We start from the raw sequence: 18,989 nt of genomic DNA on the forward strand, positions 1-18,989 counted from the left end.
GCCAATTTCAAAATAGGGTCCAGAATAAACAAGACATTCCTGGCACTAAAATAACATTTCCTCTGTTCATTAGTCACATCCCCACGCCCCTCTTACATTTCTTTTGCTTTCCACTTTGAATTTTTATTCTCACAAAAAATAGAAGATTTACTGTTATGCAGACTACTGCATTAGTGTAGAAATGGTATAAATAATATCAGCGCACTTGTGAAAGAATATTAGACTCACCAGTTGACGTGTATTGGACGCATAGCATGATTTGTTTACTTCTGAACTTCGGCAAAAATCGAAGATTTCTGTTACTTTGAGCTCAATTTCAAGGTACTTTTCATTGCAAAACCAATCAAAATCATCTCAATTTCTGTAATATGTCTTCCATTCTATAAAATGAGACCAGGAAAACTAGAATGCCATCATAAATACCGTACGAAAATACAGTGCAAAGTCGCTGTTTTAAACCAAAAACACTGTCAAAGATTTTTTTTTCTCATTACGCACTGTGTGCCGCAGTTTTTTTTTTTATACTGTGCACACTGACCACATAGACCCATTCTTTCATATGTAGGCCTACCAGTTTTCTCTCACTAGATTTGAGGGCGCTAGAATTTAGGAGTACTAGTAGGTCAAAAACCCTGGTGCGTAAGCCGTACTAGTACATCAGAAACCCTGAAAGGGTTAAGGACCCCAGTGGAAATAAGTTAGACAGTCCTCGATGATGCACTGGCTTTCTTGGGTTATCCTGAGTGGCTAACCCTCTGGGGTTAATTGTTTCTGGGAATTGTTTCTCGTTAACCCACACCAACAACACTCTCTCACATCTTTGAGTAATACAGCTGACAGTGGTGCAGCACGAGCAGCTGACTGTGGTACAGTAGCCCCTGATGGTGGTGCAGCAACAGTAGCAGCTGACCATGGTACAGCAGCAGCTGACAGTGGTACAGCAGTAGCTGACAGTGGTACAGCAGCAGCTGACTGGTACAGCAGCAGCTGACTGTGGTACAGCAGCAGCTGACTGTGGTACAGCAGCAGCTGACGGTGGTGCAGCAACAGCTGACCGTGGTGCAGCAACAGCTGACCGTGGTATGATAGTATTTCAATAGTATTTCTCACCCTTTTTACCACAGGGTTGGCGCTAGAAGCTTTCTTTGGGCCCATGGTGGCTTATTTAGCAGTTACAAGCACTAAAAACAATGGAATAATACAAAATATATCGCAGGTATGCTTGAAACCGTCCACCCTGGCTTGTAAACAAAGGCACACTAGCTGAAGGCAGGGCAGCTGAGGCACTCAGGCTGGATGGACAGGCGGACACGTTCGGGATGACTGTTCTTACCCGAGTTTTTCAGCGTTGGTCGAGCCAATATTTTTACACAATAACGCATCATTGCCCGATTTTATCATTAGTCGATGCCATCGTTGGTCAAGGGTCCACTGTACATTATTTAGGTATGCATAGTGGTCAGAGAGCCCGTCGTAAGACCAAGTTGTTGGTAAACGAGTATTGCTGGGACCTATAAATACTTTGTATATATCTAGACAATAGTATGTGACCAAGGCAGATGAAAATGTTCACCTGTCAGTGTGTTTGTGACTATCTGAGTACTGTTTCAGTACCTAATACAGCCTCTCCTCACTTAGTGATGTACTCGTTTACCGATGACTCGGACTTATGATGGGCTCTCCGACCAGTTTGCATACCTAAATAATGTATATTAGAGCTGATTTCCTCTATTCTGTTTATTACAATATACAGTACACAAATGTATAAACATTTAAAAATATACCAGAAATGTTATAAATGGTGCAAAGGTGACATTAAACAATATCAAAGATGGTTGACACAAACTCACTACCATTATAGTATGCTCCTCACTCAGTGACGAATTCGTTTACCAACGTGGTCTTAGGAAGAGAACTCCGTCGTTAAGTGAGGAGAGGCTGTATTAGTGTCAGAACAAAGATTGGCTATGAAATCACAAGAACTACTACAAATTGTAATTATCAGAACATAAAAATTACATAAATTAAAAAAAATAAAGAGAGAAACCAAGGTATATTGGCAACATTTCTGCAAGCGGCAGGACTCCACATTGCTGTCAGGTGAGCATTCAGCGAGTACTGACTCTTAAATTTTTTATTTTTTGGTCTTATTACACACAGAAAATTGCCCTCTTTGAAATATAACATGTGCGGTAACGGTATTTTAACTAGGAAACATTTCACCACAAATGGCAAAACACTTCGTTAAGATATCCTAATACTACACATTACATCACATTTATTGATGTTATATATCATATCCTACCCAGGTGTCTGACACCTGGGTAGGATATGATATATAACAGACATTGCTGTAATATATAACTCTATCTCTATTGCATTCACACTCACATTTCTCATACTCTCTCACTTTCATACTTTCATTCTCTCATACTCTCATTCTTTCATACTCTCATACTCTCATTCTCTATCTCATATTCACTCTTGTTCTCACACACAGAGAGATGTATGATTAAATATACTTGAGAGGTATACTTACCACAATTTCTTCATGGTCAATATTTACCCTCTTCTCCCTAAAGTCAACACCTATAGTAGCTTCAGTTCTCTCAGGAAAGTGACCCCCACAAAATCTGAAGAGAGAAACATTATGTAGGATTAAAGATTTATTTACCTTTCATCTAGGAGACTGTTCTGGTTAGCATATCAGTCACCCCTACAGAACACTGGTCAAATACAAGTTCCTAAAAGCATTATAATTGTGCAGTTATAGGATCATGCCAGAGAATACATAGAAGTTGTAAGGAACTTGTCTCTTGTCTTCATTTATAAATATCCTTTTCTGTCATCTCTTGCTTCTCCTACTCTCCTATTTACATGTGACTGCTAGATTATTACATTCATGGGCAAGCACTAAACTTTAAATGATTTAAAAAGATACTATGAGCAAACCTTAAGACATAGGTAGTAGAAAACACCATAAAGGTCCCCCAGAAACTAAACATTTTAGTGCTTGCTCACATACCTTTCTAAGCCATTTGCTGGCATCAATTACCAAGCTTATACCAACTCCAAGATGGCCATACAGCCTATTGTAGCATTCTCTCTTTCTTAGTTTATTATTCATTATTATAATCATGAGGAGTGCTAAACCCATAGGATTATACAACGCACGTAGGGAGGAGGATGGAAGGTATTCAGGCTTAATTCAGGGAACCAGAGCACAGATCCAATTCCCTAGATCAAGAGCCCCTCACCAGTATCAAAGAACCTCCCTTAACCCTTTGACTGTCGCGGCCGTATATATACGTTTGCGAGGTACCGTGTTTGACGTATATATACTCATAAATTCTAGCGTGAGCGTGTTTGATAGGAGTGAATGGAGACAAATGGTTTTTAATACTTGACGTGCTGTTGGAGTGTGAGCAAAGTAACATTTATGAAGGGATTCAGGGAAACCGGCAGGCCGGACTTGAGTCCTGGAGATGGGAAGTACAGTGCCTGCACTCTGAAGGAGGGGTGTTAATGTTGCAGTTTAAAAACTGTAGTGTAAAGCACCCTTCTGGCAAGACAGTGATGGAGTGAATGATGGTGAAAGTTTTTCTTTTTCGGGCCACCCTGCCTTGGTGGGAATCGGCCGGTGTGATAATAAAAAAAAAATAAAAATAAATTCTAGCGGCTTCAAATCAGGCAGGAGAAAGCTAGTAGGCCCACATGTGAGAGAATGGGTCTGTGTGGTCAGTGTGCACCACATAAAAAAAATCCTGGAGCACGCAGTGCATAATGAGAAAAAAAAAACTCCGACCGTTTTTTTTAATTAAAATGCCGACTTTGTGGTCTATTTTCGTATAGTATTTGTGGTTGTATTCTCGTTTTCTTGGTCTCATTTGATAGAATGGAAACTATATTATAGAAATGCAGGTGATTTTGATTAATTTTACTATAAAAAGAACCTGGAAATGGAGCACAAAGTACAGGAAATGTTTGATTTTTGCCGATGTTCAAAAGTGAACAAATGATGTCATTGTCCAATAAATGTCCAAATAGCCATTCTAATACGCAGTCATGAATGGGTTGATGTAATTTTTACAATTATTACAGTATTGCAGTAGTCTGCATAACAGTAAATCTTCTATTTTTTGTTTGAATAAAATTTCAAAATAAAAAGCAAGAGTAATATCACAGGGACCTGGAGACATGACTGATGAACAAAGAAAATGTTATTTTAGAGCCAGGAATGTCTGCATTGTTCATTCTGGACCTTATTTTGAAATTGTCGTATTTTTTAATTTTCGTGAAATTGGCCAAATTGCAAATTTCTGACCATGTTATTGGGTAGTTGAAATCGGTAAATGGGCAGTTTCTTGTACTCAATCGATAGAAAAAATAGAGTTCTGAAGAAATAGTTATGAGTTTGGTTGACTGGAATAACGGAATTAGCCGAAAATAGGGCTCAAAGTGGGCGAAATTGCCGATTTTTAAATATCGCCGAAGTCGCTAACTTCGCGAGAGCGTAATTCCGTCAGTTTTCCATCAAATTTCGTTTTTTTGGTGTCTTTACAATCGGGAAAAGATTCTCTATCATTTCATAAGAAAAAATAATTTTTTTTTTTCGAATATTTTGCGACACCAGAAGCAACTTCAGGATTTGGCCCTTCGACAGTCAAAGGGTTAAGGGGGTTTCTTAGTGTAACAAAGTGTACAAATAAAGTTTAGGAAAAAATAAAGATTGTTTATTATTATTATTATAACTTCTCACCAATTATGGCCTAAATAGCCAAATACAGGTTGGCTATCACTAATCTGGCAATCAGTAATCCGGTTCCATTAGTAATCCGGCACTAATTTTGGCTAGCATAATTTCAAATTTTCAGGGTTGCCACACCAACCTGCCGCTACTGTTTGGTGGCACTACTTCCTGTATAAGTCATTCCAATTTTTTTTCTCCATTTATTGTTATAACCTGCTTGCTTTTAGCCCTAGCCATGGTTCCAACGAATAAAAGAAATTCTTCTCGTTGTGTAAAGCACATACACCATATAGTGTCCATAGAAGATAAGGTGGCTTGAAGCTACTGTCAGTCACCATAAGCTCAGCTCACTCATATAAGCTATGACTGGTAAATTTGGGCCTACACATGAGTGTGGTAAGTGTGTGCTATATAAAAAAAAATCCTGCAGCACTAAGTGCATGAGAAAAAACTGTGACCTTGGTGTAAAACAGAAAATTTGTGGTGTATTTTCGTATAGTTTTTATGGTTGTATTCTCATTTTTTTGGTCTCATTTGATAGAATGGAATATGTATTACAGAAATATATATGATTTTGATTGGTTTCATAAAGAAAAGTACTTTGAAACTGAGCTCAAAAAAGCAGAAATGTTCGATTTTTGCCGATGTTCAAGAGTAAACACTGTTCAATACATGTCCAACTGGCCGGTCTAATACGTAGTCATGAATGGGTTGACATTATTTATACAATTATTACAATAATGCAATAGTCTGCATAACAGTAAATCTTCTATTTTTTGTGTAAATAAAAATTCAAAATGGAAAGCAAGGGTAATATAATGGGGCCTGGAGATGTGACTAATGAACAGAGAAAATGTTATTTTAGTGCCAGGAATGTCTGCATTGTTTATTCTGGACACTATTTTGAAATTGGCATCTTTTGAAATTTGTGTGAAATTGGCCAAATTACCAATTTCTGACCACTTTACTGGGTAGTTGAAATAGGTGAATGGGCAGTTTCTTGAAATTGAAATGTTTATTTCTCTGTAACAATTTTGGGGTTTAAATATTATAGAATATTAATTACAATTTGTGGTTTACATATTATAAAATATGAATTACAAAGGCTACTAGCATGCCTAGGCATTTTGGGCACACCAATACTAATTCTTACTCTATATTGACACAGGTTATGGAGCATACTGATATTAACGTTAGATAACTGTGGTGATTAAATAGATTTACAATAGTGAGGTAGTTCAAAACCTTTAAGAATATTACAATTTGTAAATTTAGTAATGAGAATGGTTTTTGTCTTGGCATGATACACAGTTTCTATTAAAGTTCCTATATCGGAGTATCTCAGGTAAACTTATGATTAGCTTAAGATTTATTAGGCAATAGCTATATTCGGAGTTTTATGTTTAAGTCATTTGGGTGAGTGTAAATGTAAATTAGGGGGAATCACAGATATTGAGAGTAAGTCTATTTTGTTTTGGATGTGTGCATGATATGAGTAATAGTATAGGTGGTTTTCATTTAGTTAGCTGATGGTGGGGTGTTAGGAAGATAAGATGTTCTTTAATGGTAATTCCGAAAATGTTGGTTGAGTCTGCAGTTCTAGAGTTTTCAGGCAGGAAGTTCCAGATTTTAGGTCCTTTTAGGTACATAGAATTTTTGTATATATTTAGCCAGACACTGTTAATGTCATAGAGATTTTTGTGTCTGGTATTGTGCCTATGGGTCCTGTCACAACTATGAAGAAAGTATTTTAGTTCAGGGTTAATATTGGAATTTATGGTTCTGTAAATGTAGGTTGCACAGTAGTAAGTGTGGATGTTCTTTACAGTAAGTTTAGGCCTTTGAAGAGTGGGGGTGTGTGTCGCCTCATATTGGATTGCATGATAATTCTTACTGTGGCTTTTTGTTGGGTTATTATTGGCTTTAGGTGGGTTGCTGTTGATCCCCAAGCACAAAGGGCATATGTGAGGTAGGGATAGATGAGTGAATAGTATAGTGTGAGTAGGGCTGATTGTGGTACATAGTAACGTATCTTAGAGAGGATCCCAACCGTTTTGGATACTTTTTTAAAGTGTTGGATATGGGTATTGAATTTCAGGTTGCTGTCAAGGTGTAAGCCCAGGAATTTGGCCTCATTATGTTTAGCAATAAGAGTGTCGCTAATCTTAATGTTCAGTTGTGCAACACCTGCTCTGTTTCCAAACAAAATATAGAAAGTTTTGTCAGTGTTAAGTGTAAGTTTATTGGCAGTCATCCAGGTTGATATTTTTAGTAGCTCTTCATTAACAATGGTGTTGAGTGAGGCAAGATTTGGGTGGGAGATGACATAAGTCGTGTCGTCAGCAAAGAGAATTGGTTTCAGGTGTTGTGATATGTTGGGAAGATCACTGATGTATAAGAGGAAGAGCAGGGGACCAAGGACACATCCCTGTGGCACTCCAGTATCAAGGGGTAGTGTTGATGAGGTTATGTCCTTAATGGAGATGTATTGAGGCCTATTAGTAAGGTAGGATTTGAAATATATAAGTGCATGGGCTCTTATATCGTAATGGTCAAGTTTGTGTAGTAGGATGCTGTGGTCTACTGTATCAAAAGCTTTCCTTAAGTCAATAAAGAGTCCTAATGGATATTCCCTATTTTCCAGTGCTGTGTAAAGCAGGTCTAGTATTTTTACAATTGCTTTTATTTTTTCTGAAGCAAAACTGGCAGGAGTTGAGTATGCTTTGTGCTGTTATAAACGAATATAATCTCTTGTGCATGAGTTTCTCAAAGATTTTGGATAGCAAAGGTAAGTCTGATACTGGCCTGTAGTTATTTACATCTGTGGGATCACCACCTTTGTGTACTGGTGTAACCCTTGCTGTCTTAAGTAGTGTCAGGAAAGTGCTAGTTTCTAGTGATTTGTTAAAAAATAATGAAATAGCAGGCGAAAGAATATGAGGTGCTCGCTTGTACAGTAACGGTGGGACTTGAGACAGATTCCCCGATTTATTTTTAAGTGACCTGATAATCGTGGTGACTTCAGTGGGCTCGGTAGGTGCAAGATAGGAGGTTGGGAAATTCCCATCTAAGTAATCACTTGCTCGGGCGTTAGTACCTGGGATTTTACTGGCAAGATTTGATCCTATGATTGAGAAGTCATTTATCTTGTTAACTGTACTCAACTGTAACTTGTACTCAATCAACAGAATAGCAGGAATACTAGTGAAATAACTGAGTTTGGTAGACTGGAACAATGGAATGGGCCAAAAATAGGGTGTAAAGTGAGTGAAATCGCTGATGCGTAAATATCGCCATTGGGTTAAGTGTATTCTAACCTAACCACTCTGTAATCCGGAAAAATCTCTAATCTGGCACCCTACAGGTCCCGATGATGCCGGATTAGTAATGGCCAACCTGTACTAGTTTTCTTTAGGCTAGGTTTCAAGCAATCATTCAAGTGTCTCCAAGACTTGACTGGAGATTATTCCACTCAAAAATTATAGTAACATGTGCAAAATTTCAAATCATATAGGAAGACACATTTAACATGCTACATTAAACTAACAGACTTCTGGTCCATTCTGGATCATTACTAAGTCAAAACTTAACAACAGGCTAGGATGAACTGAAAAACTTGAAAACAAAAATTAAAATTTTTATTTCCTTTGAAACATACATGGACGTTACAATGAATGGGTTTACAGCTCCTCTGGTTACAGTTCTGATACAATTGCATGCAAAAGTAAGCCATATACTGTATTATGCAAAGCTTTTCAAGCAAGCTACTTTTAAAACTTACAAACTGAGGCAGGGTGAATCAGTATCTTGATAAATGATATTCCAAAAAATATTCTGTACTGCATTAATAAATAAATTATTTTACAAGCAAAAACCTTATATTTCCACTCATGACTGAAGAAATGTATACCACTGCCAATACACTATTCTTACCTAAATGTAAGACATGTCTTCCCCACACTGCTGTCTCCTATAACAATGATTTTGAAGGTTTTTTGTCTTCTGTCTCTCAAGAGTGCACCACTCTGTGCAAAAGTTTGCGTGCTGCTGCCATTCATCTTATATTTCTATCCCTGAAAAGCATAAGTATAAATAGAGATCCATAAATAAATGGACACACACATAGTCAAGTGCATCTGAAAAGAATAATAGCTTAAAATAGTGCAGAAGCACATACTGCTAAAAGGAAAGATATAAAATTTTCAATTTAAGAATTATTTAATGCAGAATTGTTGCAACCCCTGAATGGGTTGCAATATATATAATGTATATTATGATTATGAATGTAATGTATATTACCTTTTCATATAATTTTATATTGCTTGTATTTGCGATAATAGCTAAATCGTAAATGTATTGCTTTATATTGTTATTTGACTTGGCTTCCTTTTGTTAGGTAGGATGTAACATATTATGTGCTCAGTTCAAGTCTTGATTGTCTAACTACTGTAATTATCGCTTGTGGCTCGTTAGACTGCTGGCTTCTGTTGCTGGGCAGTACTGTCCACGGAGCTATCACGTGATCGAGAGGGAGGGGGGTGTCCTCACCTCGCCTGAAGTATTCAGTCTGGTCTAGACTCTCTTGGTGGTTGGACAGATTGTCTGTCTCATTATTCTTGTTAGTTCTGTAGAACTCTGTTCACAGAACATTGTATAGACTTAGTGATTTTCGACGTTGTACTGAGGTTGTGTGTCGCATAGACACTCTGAGCAACTCAGGTCCTGAGCTGTAGCTTCTGACCTAACTTGTACTGGTATCTGTGTATTATCACAGTCGGGGATTTTCTTATGCTGAACTTAGATTCAGTAGTATGGGAATTTGGTGACTTTTGTGGAGGATCTGCAGATGGTCCCTACTTAGTGTCGTTATATTATCTCCTTGTTCCTGATTCTGTGTCGCAGTTGCTTGTTATATTGCTATTGGGCTTAGCATTCTTTTTGTTGTTCAAGCAGACTGTTCTGATTGCCAGTTGGTCAAGAAGTTAGTTGATTTGAGGACTTTGTCAGTCACTTGTTTAAGTCTAGTCGAGTCTTGAGACATAGCGATCTACGTACTTAGAGCACTTACACATATACACACAAACTTACTTGTACATATTTGTAATATCTTATTAAATGTTAATGTACCAGACGGTACTTAAGAATTATAAATGTGATATGTGCTTTCAGCACAATAATATTGTACTCGAGAGAAGTGATTATTATTATTTTGATTATTATTAATTTAATTTACTTTGATAATATACCTCTAGACTTAATAAATTTATTAAATTTTAATTTCTCTAGTTAGTAGCCTACCAGTTGTAATCCTGAAGCACTATTGAAACCTACTGAATTCTAATGGATAATTGGACAAGGATACTGACTACTTGTTACGAAAACCCAGTAACAGGCTGGATGCTAGAAGGGCAGTCCTTTCTAGTATTCACTGGAGATCTCTAAGCTTTTAGAATCGCGTTTTTTGTAACAAGACTAAACAAATTTTATTTCTTTGTGCAGTATAAAAATGTAGTTTACATGTAATAAAATACTGTTAAGCACAAAAGTAAGCCACTAGCATGCATGCTCATTGCAGGCAGAATAAATGTGGGGATATAAAAAACATGGATAATGATAGAGTACAGTGCATAGGTAGAGTACAATTATTATTGCTCCCCCATAATTAAATAATTTGGTGTTCGTGTTTAATGTAAATATCTTATGGTGCACTCAGATTATGCAGCTCACAACATGGAACAAAAAAACAGAGCCATCAGTGCATAACTGAGAAGACTTCGGCATCTAGAATTGTTTACAAAATGGTCAACCAAGAGCCAATAATAGTTACTGAACTGCCAGCAAGCAAAAAGAAAGCAACACGATTTTATTTGATAACAAATTATCAATTCCTTACCAGAAAAACGTGCAAAAAAATACTACCTATTTACAAATACAAAAAAAAAAAAAGCCACAATACTGTGACTGAAACAATACACAAATAACCTATACATAGGAGAAGGGAGCTTACGATGATGTTTTGGTCATCATAAGCTCCCCTACCCTATGTGCGAGTTATTTATGTACCTATTTACAACACAAATCTATCAAATTACCCCCAACAAAATGCAAAATTATTTTATCAGTGGCTGCAAGAGAAAAACAATCCTTCTTTCACTCAATGTACATAAAATTCCCTGCAAAGCCTGCAACAAATCATACATAAAAAAAAGACAAATGCAATAACTGAACACAAGAGGTCTGTTAGATATATACAATATCCTCCAGCAATTTTTCAACACGTCAAAATTCATAACTGTAGTACTAACTAGTAACCTGTTTTTCTTATATACATATAGAACCCAGAAATGTTCATATAAGCATTTCAAATTACTCTGTACATGTGTACTATATAATATTTTGGAAATTAAAATGTTATTTTGATTTTTAATTGTATTAATAAGTCCATTGAGTCTGGTATAACTGCTTTATTACCTAATTTCAGTATTTCACAAGGCTGGTAGAAACTGAATGTTATAACCACCCTTGCCATGAAGACCTTCCTTCACCTGAGATGTGTGCTTTATGTCAGGTAAAATGTCACTGTTAAGCCGAAACATACAAGAGTCTTTTTATTTTCTACTTTATTTTCTCCTTGTGGATTAGTTTGTATACCTGGAGTGGGTTTCCGGGGTCAATGCCACCACAGCCCGGTCTGTGACCAGGGCCACAATGAGTTATTTGTTTTTTTTATCTCAAGGCAGAGTGACCTAAGAAGGAAACATATTGACCATCATTCAATCAATCACTGACTTACCAGAAGTGTGCTGACATCACAATTTAGATTACCTCCCAACTACAACATTCCCACCCAACCTTCAGGGTGCAAGCATTACTAATACAAACATTGGAAAACCATAATCACCACCAATGAGTATGCAAAAAAGACTTGCCATCAAGGGGCTCAAGTCTGGCGAACCAATTTCCCTGAATTCCTTCATAAGTGTTACCTTGATCACACTTCAACAGAACATCCACTAAAAACCACTTGTCTCCATTCACTCCTATCTAACATACTCACACAAGTCTGCTAGATGCTCCAGCCCTTAAAACCCAAAAGCTTCTTTCACCCCCTCCCTCCAACCATTTCTGGTACAACCCCTACCTTTCCTACCTTTCACCCCAGATTTATACACGCTCATCATCAAACTGACCCTCTCCCTGTTCTTTAAGTGCCCAAACCACTTCAGCAATTCTTCCTCACACTCTTAATTTCTGCACTCCAAACCCTCTGCATCACACTGATAGCACACATTTCTCTCAAACATGACATCCCTACTGCCTCTAGTCCCTTTCAAATAATGAATAAAATGCTCTTTAGTACCTATAAATCCCAATATTGTTTTGAACTATCATTAAGCAGTCACATACAATCCAAGGAAGGGGAGGCAGCCAGGTACAATCCAAGGAAGGGGAGGCAGTCAGGCACAATCCAAGGAAGGGGAGGCAGTCAGGTACAGTCCAAGGAAGGGGAGGCAATCAGATACAATCCAAGGAAGGGGAGGCAATAAGGTACAATCCAAGGAAGGGGAGGCAGTCATGTACAATCCAAGGAAGGGGAGGCAGTCAGGTACAATCCAAGGAGGGGAGGCACTCATGTACAATCCAAGGAAGGGGAGGCAGTCAGGTACAATCCAAGGAAGGGAGGCAGTCAGGTACACTCCAAGTAAGGGGAGGCAATCAGGTACAATCCAAGGAAGAAGAGACAATCAGGTACAATCCAAGGAAGGGGAGGCAATCAGGTACAATCCAAGCAAGGGGAGGCAGTCAGGTACAATCCAAAGAAGGGTAAGCAATCAGGCACAATCCAAGGAAGGGGAGGCAATCAGGTAAAATCCAAGGAAGGGGAGGCAACCAGGTACAATCCAAGGAAGGGGAGGCAATCAGGTACAATCCAAGGAAGGGGATGCAGTCAGGTACAATCCAAGGAAGAGGAGGCAGTCAGGTACAATCCAAGGAAGGGGAGGCAATTAGGTACAATCCAAGGAAAGGAAGTCAGGTACAATCCAAGGAAAGGGAGGCAGTCAGGTACAATCCAAGGAAGGGGAGGCAGTCAGGTACAATCCAAGGAAGGGGAGGCAGTCAGGTACAATCCAAGGAAGGGGAGGCAGTCAGGTACGATCCAAGGAAGGGGAAGCAGTCAGGTACAATTCAAGGAAGGGGAGGCACTCAGGTACAATGGAAGGAAGGGGAGGCACTCAGGTACAATTGAAGGAAAGGGAGGCAGTCATGTACAATGGAAGGAAGGGGAGGCAGTCAGGTACAATGGAAGAAAGGGGAGGCAGTCAGATACAATGGAAGGAAAGGGAGGCAGTCATGTACAATGGAAGGAAGGGGAGGCACTCAGGTACAATGGAAGGAAGGGGAGGCAGTCAGGTACAATGGGAGGAAGGGGAGGCAGTCAGGTACAATGGAAGGAAGAGGAGGCAGTCAGGTACAATGGAAGGATGGGGAGGCAGTCAGGTACAATGGAAGGAAGGGGAGGCAGTCAGGTACAATGGGAGGAAGAGGAGGCCATCAGGTACAATGGAAGGAAGGGGAGGCAGTCAAGTACAATGAAAGGAAAAGGAGGTAGTCAGGTACAATGGAAGGAAGGAGAGGCAGTCAGGTACAATGGAAGGAAGGGGAGGTAGTCAGGTACAATGGGAGGAAGGGGAGGTAGTCAGGTACAATGGAAGGAAGGGGAGGCAGTCAGGTACAATGGAAGGAAGGGGAGGCAGTCAGGTACAATGGAAGGAAGGGGAGGTAGCCAGGTACAATGGAAGGAAAGGGAGGGAGTCAGGTACAATGGAAGGAAGGGGAGGCAGTCAGGTACAATGGAAGGAAGGGGAGGTAGTCAGGTACAATGGAAGGAAGGGGAGGGAGTCAGGTTCAATGGAAGGAAGGGGAGGCAGTCAGGTACAATGGAAGGAAGGGGAGGTAGTCAGGTACAATGGAAGGAAGGGGAGGCAGTCAGGTACAATGGAAGAAAGGGGAGGCAGTCAGGTACAATGGAAGGAAGGGGAGGCAGTCATGTACAATGGAAAGAAGGGGAGGCAGTCAGGTACAATGGAAGGAAGGGGAGGCAGTCAGGTACAATGGGAGGAAGGGGAGGCAGTCAGGTACAATGGAAGGAAGAGGAGGCAGTCAGGTACAATGGAAGGAAGGGGAGGCAGTCAGGTACAATGGAAGGAAGGGGAGGCCATCAGGTACAATGGAAGGAAGGGGAGGCAGTCAAGTACAATGGAAGGAAGGGGAGGCAGTCAAGTACAATGGAAGGAAGGGGAGGTAGTCAGGTGCAATGGAAGGAAGGGGAGGCAGTCAGGTACAATGGAAGGAAGGGGAGGTAGTCAGGTACAATGGAAGGAAGGGGAGGCAGTCACGTACAATGGAAGGAAGGGGAGGCAGTCGGGTACAATGGAAGGAAGGGGAGGTAGCCAGGTACAATGGAAGAAAAGGGAGGGAGTCAGGTACAATGGAAGGAAGGGGAGGCAGTCAGGTACAATGGAAGGAAGGGGAGGTAGTCAGGTACAATGAAAGGAAGGGGAGGCAGTCAGGTACAATGGAAGGAAGGGGAGGCAGTCAGGTACAATTGAAGGAAGGGGAGGCAGTCAGGTACAATGGAAGTAAGGGGAAGCAGTCAGGTACAATGGAAGAAAGGGGAGGCAGTCAAGTACAATGGAAGGAAAGGGAGAAAGTCAGGTACAATGGAAGGAAAGGGAGGCAGTTAGATACAATGGAAGGAAAGGGAGGGGAGGTAGTCAGGTACAATGGAAGCAAAGGGAGGGAGTCAGGTACAATGGAAGGAAGGGGACGCAGTCAGGTACAATGGAAGGAAGGGGAGGCAATCAGGTACAATGGAAGGAAGCGGAGGCAGTCAGGTACAATGGAAGGAAGGGGAGGCAGTCAGGTACAATGGAAGGAAGGGGAGGCAGTCAGGCACAATGGAAGGAAGGGGAGGCAGTCAGGTACAATGGAAGGAAGGGGAGGCAGTCAGGTACAATGGAAGGAAGGGGAGGCAGTCAGGTACAATCCAAGGAAGGGGAGGCAGTCAGGTACAATCCAAGGAAGGGGAGGCAGTCAGGTACAATCCAAGTAAGGGGAGGCAATCAGGTACAATCCAAGGAAGAAGAGACAATCAGGTACAATCCAAGGAAAGGGAGGCAATCAGGTACAATCCAAGGAAGGGGAGGCAGTCAGGTACAATCCAAGGAAGGGTAAGCAATCAGGTACAATCCAAGGAAGGGGAGGCAATCAGGTACAATCCAAGGAAGGGGAGGCAGTCAGGTAAAATCCAAAGAAGGGGAGGCAACCAGGTACAATCCAAGGAAGGGGAGGCAATCAGGTACAATCCAAGGAAGGGGATGCAGTCAGGTACAATGCAAGGAAGAGGAGGCAGTCAGGTACAATCCAAGGAAGGGGAGGTAATTAGGTACAATCCAAGGAAAGGAAGTCAGGTGCAATCCAAGGAAAGGGAGGCAACCAGGTACAATCCAAGGAAAGGGAGGCAATCAGGTACAATCCAAGGAAGGGGAGGCAGTCAGGTACAATCCAAGGAAGGGGAGGCAGTCAGGCACAATCAAAGGAAGGGGGAGGCAGTCAGGTACAATCCAAGGAAGGGGAGGCAGTCAGGTACAATCCAAGGAAGGGGAGGCAGTCAGGTACGATCCAAGGAAGGGGAGGCAGTCAGGTACGATCCAAGGAAGGGGAAGCAGTCAGGTACAATTCAAGGAAGGGGAGGCACTCAGGTACAATGGAAGGAAGGGGAGGCACTCAGGTACAATTGAAGGAAAGAGAGGCAGTCAGGTACAATGGAAGGAAGGGGAGGCAGTCAGGTACAATGGAAGAAAGGGGAGGCAGTCAGATACAATGGAAGGAAGGGGAGCCAGTCATGTACAATGGAAGGAAGGGGAGGTAGTCAGGTGCAATGGAAGGAAGGGGAGGCACTCAGGTACAATGGAAGGAAGGGGAGGCACTCAGGTACAATTGAAGGAAAGAGAGGCAGTCAGGTACAATGGAAGGAAGGGGAGGCAGTCAGGTACAATGGAAGAAAGGGGAGGCAGTCAGATACAATGGAAGGAAGGGGAGGCAGTCATGTACAATGGAAGGAAGGGGAGGTAGTCAGGTGCAATGGAAGGAAGGGGAGGCAGTCAGGTACAATGGAAGGAAGGGGAGGCAGTCAGGTACAATGGAAGGAAGGGGAGGTAGTCAGGTACAATGGGAGGAAGGGGAGGTAGTCAGGTACAATGGAAGGAAGGAGAGGCAGTCAGGTACAATGGAAGGAAGGGGAGGCAGTCAGGTACAATGGAAGGAAGGGGAGGTAGCCAGGTACAATGGAAGAAAAGGGAGAGAGTCAGGTACAATGGAAGGAAGGGGAGGCAGTCAGGTACAATGGAAGGAAGGGGAGGTAGTCAGGTACAATGAAAGGAAGGGGAGGCAGTCAGGTACAATGGAAGGAAGGGGAGGCAGTCAGGTACAATGGGAGGAAGAGGAGGCAGTCATGTACAATGGAAGGAAGGGGAGGCAGTCAGGTACAATGGAAGGAAGGGGAGAAAGTCAGGTACAATGGAAGGAAAGGGAGGCAGTTAGGTACAATGGAAGGAAAGGGAGGGGAGGTAGTCAGGTACAATGGAAGGAAAGGGAGGGAGTCAGGTACAATGGAAGGAAGGGGACGCAGTCAGGTACAATGGAAGGAAGGGGAGGCAATCAGGTACAATGGAAGGAAGCGGAGGCAGTCAGGTACAATGGAAGGAAGGGGAGGCAGTCAGGTACAATGGAAGGAAGGGGAGGCAGTCAGGTACAATGGAAGGAAGGGGAGGCAGTCAGGTACAATGGAAGGAAGGGGAGGCAGTCAGGTACAATCCAAGGAAGGGGAGGCAGTCAGGTACAATCCAAGGAAGGGGAGGCAGTCAGGTACAATCCAAGTAAGGGGAGGCAATCAGGTACAATCCAAGGAAGAAGAGACAATCAGGTACAATCCAAGGAAGGGGAGGCAATCAGGTACAATCCAAGGAAGGGGAGGCAGTCAGGTACAATCCAAGGAAGGGTAAGCAATCAGGTACAATCCAAGGAAAAGGAGGCAATCAGGTACAATCCAAGGAAGGGGAGGCAGTCAGGTAAAATCCAAGGAAGGGGAGGCAACCAGGTACAATCCAAGGAAGGGGAGGCAATCAGGTACAATCCAAGGAAGGGGATGCAGTCAGGTACAATGCAAGGAAGAGGAGGCAGTCAGGTACAATCCAAGGAAGGGGAGGCAATTAGGTACAATCCAAGGAAAGGAAGTCAGGTACAATCCAAGGAAAGGGAGGCAATCAGGTACAATCCAAGGAAGGGGAGGCAATCAGGTACAATCCAAGGAAGGGGAGGCAGTCAGGTACAATCCAAGGAAGGGGAGGCAGTCAGGCACAATCAAAGGAAGGGGAGGCAGTCAGGTACAATCCAAGGAAGGGGAGGCAGTCAGGTACAATCCAAGGAAGGGGAGGCAGTCAGGTACAATCAAAGGAAGGGGAGGCAGTCAGGTACGATCCAAGGAAGGGGAGGCAGTCAGGTACGATCCAAGTAAGGGGAAGCAGTCAGGTACAATTCAAGGAAGGGGAGGCACTCAGGTACAATGGAAGGAAGGGGAGGCACTCAGGTACAATGGAAGAAAGGGGAGGCAGTCAGATACAATGGAAGGAAGGGGAGGCAGTCATGTACAATGGAAGGAAGGGGAGGCAGTCAGGTACAATGAAAGGAAGGGGAGGCAGTTAGGTACAATGGGAGGAAGGGGAGGCAGTCAGGTACAATGGAAGGAAGAGGAGGCAGTCAGGTACAATGGAAGGAAGGGGAGGCAGTCAGGTACAATGGAAGGAAGGGGAGGCAGTCAGGTACAATGGGAGGAAGAGGAGGCCATCAGGTACAATGGAAGGAAGGGGAGGCAGTCAAGTACAATGAAAGGAAGGGGAGGTAGTCAGGTACAATCCAAGGAAGGGGAGGCAGTCATGTACAATCCAAGGAAGGGGAGGCAGTCAGGTACAATCCAAGGAAGGGGAGGCACTCATGTACAATCCAAGGAAGGGGAGGCAGTCAGGTACAATGGAAGGAAGGGGAGGCAGTCAGGTACAATGGAAGGAAGGGGAGGTAGCCAGGTACAATGGAAGGAAAGGGAGGGAGTCAGGTACAATGGAAGGAAGGGGAGGCAGTCAGGTACAATGGAAGGAAGGGGAGGTAGACAGGTACAATGGAAGGAAAGGGAGGCAGTCAGGTACAATGGAAGGAAGGGGAGGCAGTCAGGTACAATGGAAGGAAGGGGAGGTAGTCAGGTACAATGGAAGGAAGGGGAGGCAGTCAGGTACAATGGAAGAAAGGGGAGGCAGTCAGGTACAATGGAAGGAAGGGGAGACAGTCAGATACAATGGAAGGAAGGGGAGGAAGTCATGTACAATGGAAGGAAGGGGAGGCAGTCAGGTACAATGGAAGGAAGGGGAGGCAGTCAAGTACAATGGGAGGAAGGGGAGGCAGTCAGGTACAATGGAAGGAAGAGAAGGCAGTCAGGTACAATGGAAGGAAGGGGAGGCAGTCAGGTACAATGGAAGGAAGGGGAGGCAGTCAGGTACAATGGGGGGAAGAGGAGGCCATCAGGTACAATGGAAGGAAGGGGAGGCAGTCAGGTACAATGGGAGGAAGAGGAGGCCATCAGGTACAATGGAAGGAAGGGGAGGCAGTCAAGTACAATGAAAGGAAGGGGAGGTAGTCAGGTACAATCCAAGGAAGGGGAGGCAGTCATGTACAATCCAAGGAAGGGGAGGCAGTCAGGTACAATCCAAGGAAGGGGAGGCAGTCAGGTACAATGGAAGGAAGGGGAGGTAGCCAGGTACAATGGAAGGAAAGGGAGGGAGTCAGGTACAATGGAAAGAAGGGGAGGCAGTCAGGTACAATGGAAGGAAGGGGAGGTAGTCAGGTACAATGAAAGGAAGGGGAGGCAGTCAGGTACAATGGAAGGAAGGGGAGGCAGTCAGGTACAATGGAAGGAAGGGGAGGCAGTCAGGTACAATGGAAGGAAGGGGAGGCAGTCAGGTACAATGGAAGGAAATGGGGGCAGTTAGGTACAATGGAAGGAAAGGGAGGCAGTCAGGTACAATGGAAAGAAGGGGAGGCAGTCAGGTACAATGGAAGGAAAGGGAGGGGAGGTAGAGAGGTACAATGGAAGGAAAGGGAGGGAGTCAGGTACAATGGAAGTCAGGGG

General features: G+C 42.7%; 1 protein-coding gene across 2 annotated transcripts in view; it reads right to left on the reverse strand.

Annotated features, from left to right (window-relative positions):
* Nucleotides 1–18,989, reverse strand: part of LOC128694227 (ras-related protein Rab-33B) — a 71,450-nt gene that overhangs the window by 48,063 nt on the left and 4,398 nt on the right. For both annotated transcript variants that reach the window (XM_070093548.1, XM_070093547.1), the window contains exons 2-3: nt 8,684–8,823; nt 2,540–2,633 (exon numbers count right to left, since the gene is read on the reverse strand). In XM_070093548.1, the coding sequence (XP_069949649.1) occupies nt 2,540–2,633; nt 8,684–8,808 (219 nt within the window). In that variant the 5' untranslated portion in view covers nt 8,809–8,823. The remainder of the gene's footprint in view (nt 1–2,539; nt 2,634–8,683; nt 8,824–18,989) is intronic.

This window comes from Cherax quadricarinatus, chromosome 43 (genome assembly GCF_038502225.1).
Source record: "Cherax quadricarinatus isolate ZL_2023a chromosome 43, ASM3850222v1, whole genome shotgun sequence".
NCBI classification, from domain to species: Eukaryota; Metazoa; Arthropoda; class Malacostraca; order Decapoda; family Parastacidae; genus Cherax; species Cherax quadricarinatus.